This window comes from Lodderomyces elongisporus, chromosome 7, assembly GCF_030384665.1.
Source record: "Lodderomyces elongisporus chromosome 7, complete sequence".
In the NCBI taxonomy this organism is placed as follows: Eukaryota; Fungi; Ascomycota; class Pichiomycetes; order Serinales; family Debaryomycetaceae; genus Lodderomyces; species Lodderomyces elongisporus.
In genome coordinates, this window is record NC_083679.1 from 484452 (window position 1) to 501358 (window position 16907).

Sequence of the window (16907 nt, forward strand, 5' to 3'; positions counted from 1 at the left end):
CTTTTTTTGGCTACCTCTTATAACTTCTACCAAACCTCCTCCTTTTCCTCCAAGTTCACAACTTGTGCCTTGTCGTTTGGTAGCATCTATGTCCAACTGAGCTTCTTTTTTTTTTTTTTTGCTCTGCATTTTTCAGTGAAAACCTTCGGAGTTAAGATGTGTGGGATGGGAAGGAAGGAAAGAAATTGAGGAGGGGGGGAGGTCGAAAAAAGGAAATGGGATTAAGACCGAAGTACTTACCTCTGCTTTCTTTGCTTATTTCTCTTTTTTCTATTTCACGCTTTTTTTGCTGCCCGTCTCTTATCTCCTACCCCTTTTATTTTGTTAATGTGTCATCTTTAATGTAATCGGAAAAGGTGTTGTTGCAATACTGGAATATTTTATGCTAACACAAAAGGAAAAGGAGAATCGATACGGATAAAAGTGAGACTGTAATATGTCTATGGTGCATGATTCCACAATATTTTTCCATGACGGAAATATAAAGAGTTGTCGTTTTCTCCATCTTCTTCTACCCCACCGTACATAGGTTTGTGGAGAATTACAGCAATATCAACAACAACAGCAACAACAAATCTTCATTAAAACCACCACCATCACCACCACTACCACCACCACCAATAGCATTAAACTTTTGAACTTACACCCAAAACATATAGGCAAAGAAATAAAATAATTTTTTTTTTCTTCCCAATTCGGAAAGATAAGCCAAATTTCAGTAGACACATATACAAAAAGTTTTACTCCACATTCGAAACGGGCTATTGTATAAAAGCCCATCATTCCTTCTTGTCTGACCAGGTTTTTACATATAATATACAACATTGACAATCTTATATATCAATAGCTCCAAAGCCAATGATGATTCATTTACCACTTTTTATAGTATTGACATTACTGTTGGTACTTTACAACATTATACGCTTTTACCGTAAGCAGGTAATTAAAAGAAAGTACAAATGTCAGAAAATACCTAATGCTCAAACATCAACATTCTTGTCTTATCTTGGTCTTGAGTTTATAGTGAACTATAACAAGATTCAAGAAGAAGGCCGAATCCACCAGAATATGTATAAGCAGTTCAAAGATTTAAAGACTTCCACATTGGCACAAACGATGCTCTTCCTGAAGGTGGTATTTACTACAGATCCAGAAAATTATAGATACATGTCCAGCTCGGCCAATTTTAACAATTGGACGATTGGTGACAGACCAGATGCGTTTGACCCCCTACTTGGAGACGGCATTTTTTCAAGCTCCGGGGAGAGCTGGAAACACAGTAGAATTATGCTCAGACCTTTTTTTAGTAAAGACCATATAAAGCAAATTGAATATATGGAGCCGTACGTGAAAGATGTTGTAAGGCTCATTAACATATACCAAAGGGATGGTGTAGTGGTTGATATGCAAGACATTTTCCAATACTTTACAATCGACTATGCCACAAAGTTTCTTTTAGGTGAAAGCTGTGATACGTTGAAGGATGCACTTGACGAGCCCACTTCTGTCACTATTGACCCAGAATTGAAATCTCGATTTGCAAAAGCGTTTGATATTTCACTGAAATACTTGATGTTGAGAGTTTCATTAGGAAAGCCGTTAATGTGGCTTGTAAACCCAAAGGAGTTGAGAGAGGCAAACAAGATCCAGCATGATTTTGTTAGGTACTATATAAATAAAGCATTAGCTATGAATGAGGAAGAGTTGAACAAGCATTCAGATAATGGAAACTGTTTTCTTTATGAGATTGCTAAACAAACGAAGGACCCAAAAATTTTGCAAGATGAAGTTATGAGCATAATCCTTGCTGGGCGAAATACAACAAGTTCGCTTTTGTCGTTTTTGTTTTTTGAACTCTCGAGAGACGCAAATAAGGAGATTCTTAAAAAACTTGTTGATGCAGTGAGGTCCAACTTTGACTCCATTGAGTCAATTACTTATGAAAAAATTCATAACTGCGATTACTTGCGCTGGTGCTTGTATGAAACACTCCGTTTCCATCCATCGGTGCCACTTGCTTCCAAGACTGCCGCAGTTGATACAATTTTACCAAAAGGTGGTGGCTTGGACAACGAGTCTCCAGTATTTGTACCTAAGGGCCGAAGGGTTGTATATCCACTCTACACGGCCAACAGAAATTCGAAATTTTTTGGATCAGATACTGAAGTCTATAGACCTGAAAGGTTTGCTGATCTACCAAAGAGTGGAGGACCTGCTTTCATGCCATTCAGTACTGGTCCAAGATTATGCCTTGGTCAACAATTGGCATTAACCGAGGCCAGCTATATTACAATCAGGTTGTTGCAGACATTTGATATCATTGAAAAAGTAGGAGATGAACCATATCCACCAAGAACCTCGTCGTCTGCTACAATGAGGTTGATGGATGGTGCCAAGGTCAGAATGAGAACATCATCTTCCACAACACCATAAACAACACCAACAACAACACCAACAACAACAGTGAAGAGTTAGTGGTTATTTGTTTGCTGAATTTCAATTGTAATATTATCTATGTTCAAGTAATGAAGTTTTGTCTAGTGTGAATCAGTACATATATAAAAGCACGCAAGTGTTAAATTTTTTTAATTTCGTATTTTCTGTTTATAATTCTATTTCATAAAAATTATACAACAAGTAAAACGTTGCTCACGCATTCCATTCTAAACAACACATTATCACTTGAATATCATTGTATGTTTGGATGCAAGTTGGCTCAACATTGCCTACAGCCTTATACATCCTGCAATGCATCCTATCTCCACAAACAATTCTCGACTCGTTCACAGCAGCTCACGTGCGCGCACACATACACATACTCCAACCCGAGATACTCCAGTTTACAATGACAGCGATTGCGCGAAATATACAGAACGTTCAATTTGAGAAATAATTTGTAGGCTGAGTGCGAAATAGAAAAATGGTTCAATTACAAATAGCAGAGTGCATACAAAAACAGAAAGGTGTGTTAATATTAAAAAAAAAGTGCAAAGATTAATAGCAGGAACAGCAACACCATCAGCAACACCATCAGCAACACAACCAGCAACACAACCAGCAACACAACCAGTGACTCAACCAGTAACTCAACCAGTAACTCAACCAGTGACACAACCAGTAACTCAACTAGTAACTCAACCAGTGACACAACCAGTAACTCAACTAGTAACTCAACCAGTGACACAACCAGTAACTCAACCAGTGACACAACCAGTAACTCAACTAGTAACTCAACCAGTGACACAACCAGTAACACAACCAGTGACACAACCAGTGACACAACTAGTAACTCAACTAGTAACTCAACCAGTGACACAACCAGTGACACAACCAGTAACTCAACTAGTAACTCAACCAGTAACACAACTAGTAACTCAACCAGTAACTCAACCAGTGACTCAACCAGTAACACAACCAGTAACACAACCAGTGACACAACCAGTGACACAACCAGGAATAACACCAGAAACATTTTTGACAAGTTTAAATGGCATAGTTTGAGTTTGGTCGACGTCGGATAGCACACACTATAATAAATATGTTGGATATAATAAATATGATAAATATGATAAATATTAGTGGTGCTATTCCAACACGAGCAAACAATGATTTTGATGCAACATTAACAGACCCCGGAAGCAGATTCCACAAGCTTTTCTTCTGCACCATCTGAAACAACTTGCACGGTGACTTATACAACTCAACCTGTGATTATATGATCCCGCTGTGCCTTGTTGATACCCCTAGTGCATATGCGTCCTCGACATTTTTCGTCCCCCGTACAAGATCATACGACAAAGGCGCCATTTTGTCGCAGGATCTGCCAAGTTCAGAATAAATGTGTGAGTCAGCAGCTACACTAGTGCAATGTTGTGGTAGGCTATGGGAAACGGTAGCAGAGGTCAGTGGGCTCCCCTGCTTTGGGATCATGGTTGGGTTTGTGATATAGTCATCCGTGAAGCAGCAACAGAGGTAACATCAGAAATAGCATCAGTGACAGTATCGGTGGTAGCTTTAGACAGAGAAGGGAATTTCTAAGGACCATATCAAGCAACTCTGGGCGGGACGAGATCACCTTATTGAAGGCTTCTTCTGTGACCTGCAGTATGGGGACCCTCTTATAAAGTGTAATGAAGTCGCCCTCAGAATGGCTCTTAGTTCCCAGTTTAGTGCTATTCATGTAATGGATGTCTGCAAAGTTAACTGCAGCTCAGATCTATTGGCACAATTCACCGCAGTATGAATCGACGGGAGTCTTAAACTTGTCAAAGTGGAAGAAATTGATGTTTTTCTGGTTAATATTGTTTTTATTTTTAGTTTGTGTTGTGTTTTTCGTGTTTTGTGTTTCTTTTGTGATATCGATATCACACTAGTTCAAATGGTTGAGGTAACGACGGTTGTTGTTGTTGTTGTAGTTGTTGTTGTTGTTGTAGTAGTTGTTGTTGTTGTAATAGTAGTTGTTGTTGTTGTTGTAGTAGTTGTTGTAATAGTAGTTGTTGTTGTAATAGTTGTTGTTGTTGTTGTAATAGTTGTTGTTGTTGTAATAGTTGTTGTTGTTGTAATAGTAGTTGTTGTTGTAATAGTTGTTGTTGTTGTTGTTGTTGTAATAGTTGTTGTTGTTGTAATAGTTGTTGTTGTTGTAATAGTTGTTGTTGTTGTAATAGTTGTTGTAGTTGTTGTAGTTGTTGTTGTTGTTGTTGTTGTTGTTGTTGTTGTTGTTGTTGTTGTTGTTGTTGTTGTTGTTGTTGTTGTTGTTGTTGTTGTTGTTGTTGTTGTTGTTGTTGTTGTTCTTCTTTTAGCAGCAGTTGTTGTTGTTGTTGTTGTTGTTGTTGTTGTTCTTTTAGCAGCAGTTGTTGTTGTTGATCATCACTTTCAGCCAAAACAACTTTTTCTATTAACTCCTTCTTTTCTGCCCGTTTCTTTAGCCATGCAAACGGTTTGAACAGAGTCGTTTTGCTCTTCTTGAACCATGAAAACGGTTTAAACAGAGTCTTTCTGCTCTTCTTGAGCCGTGCAAACAATTTGAACAGTGGTATCCTACTCTTTTTAGGCTCCTTTAATTGATTCATACAGGAATCGTTTTCCTCTGGAATCCTAATATCCACAGAAACAAAATCGCAGTCCTCTGAGTTTTGGTTATTCCAATTGGTTCTTTCAACTGAGCTCACAGCATCTGACAAGGGGGCTGATACCAGTAAGACAGATGTATACGGTATATCCGCGTTTCCATCTATGGTTTCAATAGCAACATGAAATGGAAATGCGCTTGGAACGTCATAGGGCGAGCTAGACTCTAATTCTGGTATAACAGATGTATACGGTACATCCGCGTTTCCATCTATGGTTTCAATAGCAACATGATATGGAGCCTCTCTCGGAATGATTTCATCATCATACACCGAGCTAGACTCAAATTCTGATAAGGCAGATGTACATGGTACATCCGCGTTTCCATCTATGGTTTCAATAGCAACATGATATGGAGCCTCTCTCGGAATGATTTCATCATCATACACCGAGCTAGACTCAAATTCTGATAAGGCAGATGTACATGGTACATCCGCGTTTCCATCTGTGGTTTTAATAGCAACATGATATGGAGCCTCTCTCGGAATGATTTCATCATCATACACCGAGCTAGACTCAAATTCTGATAAGGCAGATGTACATGGTACATCCGCGTTTCCATCTGTGGTTTTAATAGCAACATGATATGGAGCCTCTCTCGGAATGATTTCATCATCATACACCGAGCTAGACTCAAATTCTGATAAGGCAGATGTACATGGTACATCCGCGTTTCCATCTGTGGTTTCATTAGCAACATGAAATTGAAGTTGGCTTGGACTGTCATAGGGCGAGGTGAAGCTGTTATTGGATGCCTCCTCTACTTGGGAAGCACTCCTCAGGATTGTTACTGTGTCAGATTCCGTAATTATATCCTCCCTCCTTGTCTGGCGACTCTCGGAGGAAAAATCAATTCCAATATTTACTGGACCTCTAAGTTTATCATAGATCAAACTTGACTCTGCATTTTGCAAAACAACTGATTCTGACGCAACTGATACTTCTGTGCCATCCAGCATATCCATAAAATCATCGGGAAAAACACGTGGATCCTCCGCAATGCGTACAAAGATCGACTTTGGTGGAGAGAAATGCGGAGGGCTGTTCTTTGGTGGCTGCTTTGCATTCTCAGCTTCTAAAGCGCGCCTTCTAATTAATGGTATTCCCGTTGATGGCTCTGTGTAATCCAGCTTATTCTGAAAAATCTCGCCATAAGTTTCAGTTCCAGCTTTTCTTAGATACCTGGAGTCCCTATAGACTGAGCTGGGTTCTAAGATTGGTGAGCCTGATGACTCCCCTGGAAGTAAAAACCGAACCTTGGGTTTGGCGGGTTCGGAATCCTTTGCAAAGACATTTTGAAAACAGTTATTGAAAAAGGGCATTGTTAATTTTTAAATTGTAGTCTTCCTCGATTATTGATGATAAAATCTGGTTAAGGTTATCGAGTAAGGCTTGGTTGTATGTTTAATTCTGGTAAAAGAAAGAAGAAAAAGGAAAAGAAGAAGAAGAAAAGGGTAAAAGAAGGTTTGAGGTCACAAGGGTTTTGTTTGTGGATATTTATACTTCACCAGGTAGCCCTCCAGTCACGCCTTGTGGTTGGGGATTAACAAGTAACTTGTGTTATGCCATATACATTTTGGTTGCAAAACCCGCGAAGAAGTGAGGGGAACAGAAGGGCGAGGAAGTCCCTTCTGGTAGCTCAGCAGTGCGTGTGCAATTGTATGCGCTACCAAACGCGTCATATCAAAAAAACCAAATGGGTGCTGCCAATAGTGTGTGGCTGTATCAGATAGCGGACGACCAGAGTGGATAAATTGTATGTTTGGATGCATGTTGGCTCAACACAATCTACAACCTTATACATCCTGCAATGCATTCTATCTCCACAAACAATTCTCGACTCATTGCAAGTTTGACGGCAATGAGTCGAGAATTGTTTTTGCGTGTTGATTATTCCAGCAAGTCTGGTGCGAATTTACAGGGAAACATTTTTCTACTGAAGTTTGAGGAAAACTGTGGGCTCAGCTACTCCCTCCCCTTCTCCCCGCCCCATACATTTACATCATATAGGCCGGGTTCCAGGTTGAACCCTACGTTGGATCCTATATCAGTTCTAGAACATAGGGGGAATCGTGCTCCTATCAATGCTGCTGCCCACTGTAGTGGTTTTTGTAAAGTTTTATGTAAAGTTTTTTGTAAAGTATACACGCACCCGCGCGTCCATCTTATGTGTATCTAACCTGTACCTTACCTGTATCCTACCTGTATCCTACCTGTCTCCTACATGTGTCTTACGTGTATCCTACGTGTATCCTACGTGTTTCTTACGTGTATCCTACGTGTATCCTACGTGTATCTAAGGTTGACTCGTTCACAGCAGCTCACGTGCGCGCACACATACACATACTCCAACCCGAGATACTCCAGTTTACAATGACAGCGATTGCGCGAAATATACAGAACGTTCAATTTGAGAAATAATTTGTAGGCTGAGTGCGAAATAGAAAAATGGTTCAATTACAAATAGCAGAGTGCATACAAAAACAGAAAGGTGTGTTAATATTAAAAAAAAAGTGCAAAGATTAATAGCAGGAACAGCAACACCATCAGCAACACCATCAGCAACACCATCAGCAACACCATCAGCAACACCATCAGCAACACCATCAGCAACACCATCAGCAACACAACCAGCAACACAACCAGTGACTCAACCAGTAACTCAACCAGTGACACAACCAGTAACTCAACTAGTAACTCAACCAGTAACTCAACTAGTAACACAACCAGTAACTCAACTAGTAACACAACCAGTAACTCAACCAGTAACACAACCAGTAACTCAACCAGTGACACAACCAGTAACTCAACTAGTAACTCAACCAGTGACACAACCAGTAACTCAACTAGTAACTCAACCAGTGACACAACCAGTGACACAACCAGTAACTCAACTAGTAACTCAACCAGTAACACAACCAGTAACTCAACTAGTAACTCAACCAGTAACACAACTAGTAACTCAACCAGTAACTCAACCAGTAACTCAACCAGTGACACAACCAGTAACACAACCAGTGACACAACCAGGAATAACACCAGAAACATTTTTGACAAGTTTAAATGGCATAGTTTGAGTTTGGTCGACGTCGGATAGCACACACTATAATAAATATGTTGGATATAATAAATATGATAAATATGATAAATATTAGTGGTGCTATTCCAACACGAGCAAACAATGATTTTGATGCAACATTAACAGACCCCGGAAGCAGATTCCACAAGCTTTTCTTCTGCACCATCTGAAACAACTTGCACGGTGACTTATACAACTCAACCTGTGATTATATGATCCCGCTGTGCCTTGTTGATACCCCTAGTGCATATGCGTCCTCGACATTTTTCGTCCCCCGTACAAGATCATACGACAAAGGCGCCATTTTGTCGCAGGATCTGCCAAGTTCAGAATAAATGTGTGAGTCAGCAGCTACACTAGTGCAATGTTGTGGTAGGCTATGGGAAACGGTAGCAGAGGTCAGTGGGCTCCCCTGCTTTGGGATCATGGTTGGGTTTGTGATATAGTCATCCGTGAAGCAGCAACAGAGGTAACATCAGAAATAGCATCAGTGACAGTATCGGTGGTAGCTTTAGACAGAGAAGGGAATTTCTAAGGACCATATCAAGCAACTCTGGGCGGGACGAGATCACCTTATTGAAGGCTTCTTCTGTGACCTGCAGTATGGGGACCCTCTTATAAAGTGTAATGAAGTCGCCCTCAGAATGGCTCTTAGTTCCCAGTTTAGTGCTATTCATGTAATGGATGTCTGCAAAGTTAACTGCAGCTCAGATCTATTGGCACAATTCACCGCAGTATGAATCGACGGGAGTCTTAAACTTGTCAAAGTGGAAGAAATTGATGTTTTTCTGGTTAATATTGTTTTTATTTTTAGTTTGTGTTGTGTTTTTCGTGTTTTGTGTTTCTTTTGTGATATCGATATCACACTAGTTCAAATGGTTGAGGTAACGACGGTTGTTGTTGTTGTTGTAGTTGTTGTTGTTGTTGTAGTAGTTGTTGTTGTAGTAGTTGTTGTTGTTGTAATAGTAGTTGTTGTTGTTGTTGTAGTTGTTGTTGTAATAGTAGTTGTTGTTGTAATAGTTGTTGTTGTTGTTGTAATAGTTGTTGTTGTTGTAATAGTAGTTGTTGTTGTAATAGTTGTTGTTGTTGTTGTTGTTGTTGTTGTTGTTGTTGTAATAGTTGTTGTTGTTGTAATAGTTGTTGTTGTTGTAATAGTTGTTGTTGTTGTAATAGTTGTTGTAGTTGTTGTAGTTGTTGTTGTTGTTGTTGTTGTTGTTGTTGTTGTTGTTGTTGTTGTTGTTGTTGTTGTTGTTGTTGTTGTTGTTGTTGTTGTTGTTGTTGTTGTTGTTGTTGTTGTTGTTGTTGTTGTTGTTGTTGTTGTTGTTGTTGTTGTAATAGTTGTTGTTGTTGTAATAGTAGTTGTTGTTGTTGTTCTTCTTTTAGCAGCAGTTGTTGTTGTTGATCATCACTTTCAGCCAAAACAACTTTTTCTATTAACTCCTTCTTTTCTGCCCGTTTCTTTAGCCATGCAAACGGTTTGAACAGAGTCGTTTTGCTCTTCTTGAACCATGAAAACGGTTTAAACAGAGTCTTTCTGCTCTTCTTGAGCCGTGCAAACAATTTGAACAGTGGTATCCTACTCTTTTTAGGCTCCTTTAATTGATTCATACAGGAATCGTTTTCCTCTGGAATCCTAATATCCACAGAAACAAAATCGCAGTCCTCTGAGTTTTGGTTATTCCAATTGGTTCTTTCAACTGAGCTCACAGCATCTGACAAGGGGGCTGATACCAGTAAGACAGATGTATACGGTATATCCGCGTTTCCATCTATGGTTTCAATAGCAACATGAAATGGAAATGCGCTTGGAACGTCATAGGGCGAGCTAGACTCTAATTCTGGTATAACAGATGTATACGGTACATCCGCGTTTCCATCTATGGTTTCAATAGCAACATGATATGGAGCCTCTCTCGGAATGATTTCATCATCATACACCGAGCTAGACTCAAATTCTGATAAGGCAGATGTACATGGTACATCCGCGTTTCCATCTGTGGTTTCAATAGCAACATGATATGGAGCCTCTCTCGGAATGATTTCATCATCATACACCGAGCTAGACTCAAATTCTGATAAGGCAGATGTACATGGTACATCCGCGTTTCCATCTGTGGTTTTAATAGCAACATGATATGGAGCCTCTCTCGGAATGATTTCATCATCATACACCGAGCTAGACTCAAATTCTGATAAGGCAGATGTACATGGTACATCCGCGTTTCCATCTGTGGTTTTAATAGCAACATGATATGGAGCCTCTCTCGGAATGATTTCATCATCATACACCGAGCTAGACTCAAATTCTGATAAAACAGATGTACATGGTACATCCGCGTTTCCATCTGTGGTTTCATTAGCAACATGAAATTGAAGTTGGCTTGGACTGTCATAGGGCGAGGTGAAGCTGTTATTGGATGCCTCCTCTACTTGGGAAGCACTCCTCAGGATTGTTACTGTGTCAGATTCCGTAATTATATCCTCCCTCCTTGTCTGGCGACTCTCGGAGGAAAAATCAATTCCAATATTTACTGGACCTCTAAGTTTATCATAGATCAAACTTGACTCTGCATTTTGCAAAACAACTGATTCTGACGCAACTGATACTTCTGTGCCATCCAGCATATCCATAAAATCATCGGGAAAAACACGTGGATCCTCCGCAATGCGTACAAAGATCGACTTTGGTGGAGAGAAATGCGGAGGGCTGTTCTTTGGTGGCTGCTTTGCATTCTCAGCTTCTAAAGCGCGCCTTCTAATTAATGGTATTCCCGTTGATGGCTCTGTGTAATCCAGCTTATTCTGAAAAATCTCGCCATAAGTTTCAGTTCCAGCTTTTCTTAGATACCTGGAGTCCCTATAGACTGAGCTGGGTTCTAAGATTGGTGAGCCTGATGACTCCCCTGGAAGTAAAAACCGAACCTTGGGTTTGGCGGGTTCGGAATCCTTTGCAAAGACATTTTGAAAACAGTTATTGAAAAAGGGCATTGTTAATTTTTAAATTGTAGTCTTCCTCGATTATTGATGATAAAATCTGGTTAAGGTTATCGAGTAAGGCTTGGTTGTATGTTTAATTCTGGTAAAAGAAAGAAGAAAAAGGAAAAGAAGAAGAAGAAAAGGGTAAAAGAAGGTTTGAGGTCACAAGGGTTTTGTTTGTGGATATTTATACTTCACCAGGTAGCCCTCCAGTCACGCCTTGTGGTTGGGGATTAACAAGTAACTTGTGTTATGCCATATACATTTTGGTTGCAAAACCCGCGAAGAAGTGAGGGGAACAGAAGGGCGAGGAAGTCCCTTCTGGTAGCTCAGCAGTGCGTGTGCAATTGTATGCGCTACCAAACGCGTCATATCAAAAAAACCAAATGGGTGCTGCCAATAGTGTGTGGCTGTATCAGATAGCGGACGACCAGAGTGGATAAATTGTATGTTTGGATGCATGTTGGCTCAACACAATCTACAACCTTATACATCCTGCAATGCATTCTATCTCCACAAACAATTCTCGACTCATTGCAAGTTTGACGGCAATGAGTCGAGAATTGTTTTTGCGTGTTGATTATTCCAGCAAGTCTGGTGCGAATTTACAGGGAAACATTTTTCTACTGAAGTTTGAGGAAAACTGTGGGCTCAGCTACTCCCTCCCCTTCTCCCCGCCCCATACATTTACATCATATAGGCCGGGTTCCAGGTTGAACCCTACGTTGGATCCTATATCAGTTCTAGAACATAGGGGGAATTGTGCTCCTATCAATGCTGCTGCCCACTGTAGTGGTTTTTGTAAAGTTTTATGTAAAGTTTTTTGTAAAGTATACACGCACCCGCGCGTCCATCTTATGTGTATCTAACCTGTACCTTACCTGTATCCTACCTGTATCCTACCTGTCTCCTACATGTGTCTTACGTGTATCCTACGTGTATCCTACGTGTTTCTTACGTGTATCCTACGTGTATCCTACGTGTATCTAAGGTTGACTCGTTCACAGCAGCTCACGTGCGCGCACACATACACATACTCCAACCCGAGATACTCCAGTTTACAATGACAGCGATTGCGCGAAATATACAGAACGTTCAATTTGAGAAATAATTTGTAGGCTGAGTGCGAAATAGAAAAATGGTTCAATTACAAATAGCAGAGTGCATACAAAAACAGAAAGGTGTGTTAATATTAAAAAAAAAGTGCAAAGATTAATAGCAGGAACAGCAACACCATCAGCAACACCATCAGCAACACCATCAGCAACACCATCAGCAACACCATCAGCAACACCATCAGCAACACAACCAGCAACACAACCAGTGACTCAACCAGTAACTCAACCAGTGACACAACCAGTAACTCAACTAGTAACTCAACCAGTAACACAACCAGTAACTCAACCAGTGACACAACCAGTAACTCAACCAGTGACACAACCAGTAACTCAACCAGTAACTCAACCAGTGACACAACCAGTAACTCAACTAGTAACTCAACCAGTGACACAACCAGTAACTCAACTAGTAACTCAACCAGTGACACAACCAGTGACACAACCAGTAACTCAACTAGTAACTCAACCAGTGACACAACCAGTAACTCAACTAGTAACTCAACCAGTAACACAACTAGTAACTCAACCAGTAACTCAACCAGTAACTCAACCAGTGACACAACCAGTAACACAACCAGTGACACAACCAGGAATAACACCAGAAACATTTTTGACAAGTTTAAATGGCATAGTTTGAGTTTGGTCGACGTCGGATAGCACACACTATAATAAATATGTTGGATATAATAAATATGATAAATATGATAAATATTAGTGGTGCTATTCCAACACGAGCAAACAATGATTTTGATGCAACATTAACAGACCCCGGAAGCAGATTCCACAAGCTTTTCTTCTGCACCATCTGAAACAACTTGCACGGTGACTTATACAACTCAACCTGTGATTATATGATCCCGCTGTGCCTTGTTGATACCCCTAGTGCATATGCGTCCTCGACATTTTTCGTCCCCCGTACAAGATCATACGACAAAGGCGCCATTTTGTCGCAGGATCTGCCAAGTTCAGAATAAATGTGTGAGTCAGCAGCTACACTAGTGCAATGTTGTGGTAGGCTATGGGAAACGGTAGCAGAGGTCAGTGGGCTCCCCTGCTTTGGGATCATGGTTGGGTTTGTGATATAGTCATCCGTGAAGCAGCAACAGAGGTAACATCAGAAATAGCATCAGTGACAGTATCGGTGGTAGCTTTAGACAGAGAAGGGAATTTCTAAGGACCATATCAAGCAACTCTGGGCGGGACGAGATCACCTTATTGAAGGCTTCTTCTGTGACCTGCAGTATGGGGACCCTCTTATAAAGTGTAATGAAGTCGCCCTCAGAATGGCTCTTAGTTCCCAGTTTAGTGCTATTCATGTAATGGATGTCTGCAAAGTTAACTGCAGCTCAGATCTATTGGCACAATTCACCGCAGTATGAATCGACGGGAGTCTTAAACTTGTCAAAGTGGAAGAAATTGATGTTTTTCTGGTTAATATTGTTTTTATTTTTAGTTTGTGTTGTGTTTTTCGTGTTTTGTGTTTCTTTTGTGATATCGATATCACACTAGTTCAAATGGTTGAGGTAGCGACGGTTGTTGTTGTTGTTGTAGTTGTTGTTGTTGTTGTAGTAGTTGTTGTTGTAGTAGTTGTTGTTGTTGTAATAGTAGTTGTTGTTGTTGTTGTAGTTGTTGTTGTAATAGTTGTTGTTGTTGTTGTTGTTGTAATAGTTGTTGTTGTTGTAATAGTAGTTGTTGTTGTAATAGTTGTTGTTGTTGTTGTTGTTGTTGTTGTTGTAATAGTTGTTGTTGTTGTAATAGTTGTTGTTGTTGTAATAGTTGTTGTAGTTGTTGTAGTTGTTGTTGTTGTTGTTGTTGTTGTTGTTGTTGTTGTTGTTGTTGTTGTTGTTGTTGTTGTTGTTCTTCTTTTAGCAGCAGTTGTTGTTGTTGTTGTTGTTGTTGTTGTTGTTCTTTTAGCAGCAGTTGTTGTTGTTGATCATCACTTTCAGCCAAAACAACTTTTTCTATTAACTCCTTCTTTTCTGCCCGTTTCTTTAGCCATGCAAACGGTTTGAACAGAGTCGTTTTGCTCTTCTTGAACCATGAAAACGGTTTAAACAGAGTCTTTCTGCTCTTCTTGAGCCGTGCAAACAATTTGAACAGTGGTATCCTACTCTTTTTAGGCTCCTTTAATTGATTCATACAGGAATCGTTTTCCTCTGGAATCCTAATATCCACAGAAACAAAATCGCAGTCCTCTGAGTTTTGGGTATTCCAATTGGTTCTTTCAACTGAGCTCACAGCATCTGACAAGGGGGCTGATACCAGTAAGACAGATGTATACGGTATATCCGCGTTTCCATCTATGGTTTCAATAGCAACATGAAATGGAAATGCGCTTGGAACGTCATAGGGCGAGCTAGACTCTAATTCTGGTATAACAGATGTATACGGTACATCCGCGTTTCCATCTATGGTTTCAATAGCAACATGATATGGAGCCTCTCTCGGAATGATTTCATCATCATACACCGAGCTAGACTCAAATTCTGATAAGGCAGATGTACATGGTACATCCGCGTTTCCATCTGTGGTTTTAATAGCAACATGATATGGAGCCTCTCTCGGAATGATTTCATCATCATACACCGAGCTAGACTCAAATTCTGATAAGGCAGATGTACATGGTACATCCGCGTTTCCATCTGTGGTTTCAATAGCAACATGATATGGAGCCTCTCTCGGAATGATTTCATCATCATACACCGAGCTAGACTCAAATTCTGATAAGGCAGATGTACATGGTACATCCGCGTTTCCATCTATGGTTTCATTAGCAACATGAAATTGAAGTTGGCTTGGACTGTCATAGGGCGAGGTGAAGCTGTTATTGGATGCCTCCTCTACTTGTGAAGCACTCCTCAGGATTGTTACTGTGTCAGATTCCGTAATTATATCCTCCCTCCTTGTCTGGCGACTCTCGGAGGAAAAATCAATTCCAATATTTACTGGACCTCTAAGTTTATCATAGATCAAACTTGACTCTGCATTTTGCAAAACAACTGATTCTGACGCAACTGATACTTCTGTGCCATCCAGCATATCCATAAAATCATCGGGAAAAACACGTGGATCCTCCGCAATGCGTACAAAGATCGACTTTGGTGGAGAGAAATGCGGAGGGCTGTTCTTTGGTGGCTGCTTTGCATTCTCAGCTTCTAAAGCGCGCCTTCTAATTAATGGTATTCCCGTTGATGGCTCTGTGTAATCCAGCTTATTCTGAAAAATCTCGCCATAAGTTTCAGTTCCAGCTTTTCTTAGATACCTGGAGTCCCTATAGACTGAGCTGGGTTCTAAGATTGGTGAGCCTGATGACTCCCCTGGAAGTAAAAACCGAACCTTGGGTTTGGCGGGTTCGGAATCCTTTGCAAAGACATTTTGAAAACAGTTATTGAAAAAGGGCATTGTTAATTTTTAAATTGTAGTCTTCCTCGATTATTGATGATAAAATCTGGTTAAGGTTATCGAGTAAGGCTTGGTTGTATGTTTAATTCTGGTAAAAGAAAGAAGAAAAAGGAAAAGAAGAAGAAGAAAAGGGTAAAAGAAGGTTTGAGGTCACAAGGGTTTTGTTTGTGGATATTTATACTTCACCAGGTAGCCCTCCAGTCACGCCTTGTGGTTGGGGATTAACAAGTAACTTGTGTTATGCCATATACATTTTGGTTGCAAAACCCGCGAAGAAGTGAGGGGAACAGAAGGGCGAGGAAGTCCCTTCTGGTAGCTCAGCAGTGCGTGTGCAATTGTATGCGCTACCAAACGCGTCATATCAAAAAAACCAAATGGGTGCTGCCAATAGTGTGTGGCTGTATCAGATAGCGGACGACCAGAGTGGATAAATTGTATGTTTGGATGCATGTTGGCTCAACACAATCTACAACCTTATACATCCTGCAATGCATTCTATCTCCACAAACAATTCTCGACTCATTGCAAGTTTGACGGCAATGAGTCGAGAATTGTTTTTGCGTGTTGATTATTCCAGCAAGTCTGGTGCGAATTTACAGGGAAACATTTTTCTACTGAAGTTTGAGGAAAACTGTGGGCTCAGCTACTCCCTCCCCTTCTCCCCGCCCCATACATTTACATCATATAGGCCGGGTTCCAGGTTGAACCCTACGTTGGATCCTATATCAGTTCTAGAACATAGGGGGAATTGTGCTCCTATCAATGCTGCTGCCCACTGTAGTGGTTTTTGTAAAGTTTTATGTAAAGTTTTTTGTAAAGTATACACGCACCCGCGCGTCCATCTTATGTGTATCTAACCTGTACCTTACCTGTATCCTACCTGTATCCTACCTGTCTCCTACATGTGTCTTACGTGTATCCTACGTGTATCCTACGTGTTTCTTACGTGTATCCTACGTGTATCCTACGTGTATCTAAGGTTGACTCGTTCACAGCAGCTCACGTGCGCGCACACATACACATACTCCAACCCGAGATACTCCAGTTTACAATGACAGCGATTGCGCGAAATATACAGAACGTTCAATTTGAGAAATAATTTGTAGGCTGAGTGCGAAATAGAAAAATGGTTCAATTACAAATAGCAGAGTGCATACAAAAACAGAAAGGTGTGTTAATATTAAAAAAAAAGTGCAAAGATTAAT

At 40.4% G+C, this 16907-nt stretch overlaps 5 protein-coding genes across 5 annotated transcripts; 2 read left to right on the forward strand and 3 right to left on the reverse strand. All coding sequences in view use genetic code 12, as the record gives it.

Moving 5' to 3' along the window:
* Positions 1-861: 861 nt before the first annotated feature.
* Positions 862-2433, forward strand: PVL30_005121 (uncharacterized protein; the record flags this gene model as incomplete). The annotated part of the gene is made up of 1 exon (XM_001528792.2): positions 862-2433. The coding sequence occupies one exon, from the start codon at positions 862-864 to the stop codon at positions 2431-2433; it is 1572 nt and encodes a 523-aa protein (XP_001528842.2).
* A 487-nt stretch (positions 2434-2920) lies between these two features.
* On the forward strand, positions 2921-3501 carry PVL30_005122 (uncharacterized protein; the record flags this gene model as incomplete). Its single annotated transcript, XM_061119646.1, has 2 exons — positions 2921-2963; positions 2987-3501. The coding sequence occupies 2 exons, from the start codon at positions 2921-2923 to the stop codon at positions 3499-3501; spliced, it is 558 nt and encodes a 185-aa protein (XP_060975629.1).
* Positions 3502-4364: 863 nt separating this feature from the next.
* Positions 4365-6931, reverse strand: PVL30_005123 (uncharacterized protein; the record flags this gene model as incomplete). The annotated part of the gene is made up of 2 exons (XM_061119647.1): positions 4365-6407; positions 6923-6931. 2 exons carry the CDS (start codon positions 6929-6931, stop codon positions 4365-4367), a joined length of 2052 nt encoding a protein of 683 aa, XP_060975630.1.
* Positions 6932-9067: 2136 nt separating this feature from the next.
* PVL30_005124 (uncharacterized protein) lies at positions 9068-11676 on the reverse strand (the record flags this gene model as incomplete). Its single annotated transcript, XM_061119648.1, has 2 exons — positions 9068-11152; positions 11668-11676. 2 exons carry the CDS (start codon positions 11674-11676, stop codon positions 9068-9070), a joined length of 2094 nt encoding a protein of 697 aa, XP_060975631.1.
* A 2124-nt stretch (positions 11677-13800) lies between these two features.
* PVL30_005125 (uncharacterized protein) lies at positions 13801-16184 on the reverse strand (the record flags this gene model as incomplete). Its single annotated transcript, XM_061119649.1, has 2 exons — positions 13801-15660; positions 16176-16184. 2 exons carry the CDS (start codon positions 16182-16184, stop codon positions 13801-13803), a joined length of 1869 nt encoding a protein of 622 aa, XP_060975632.1.
* Positions 16185-16907: the final 723 nt, after the last annotated feature.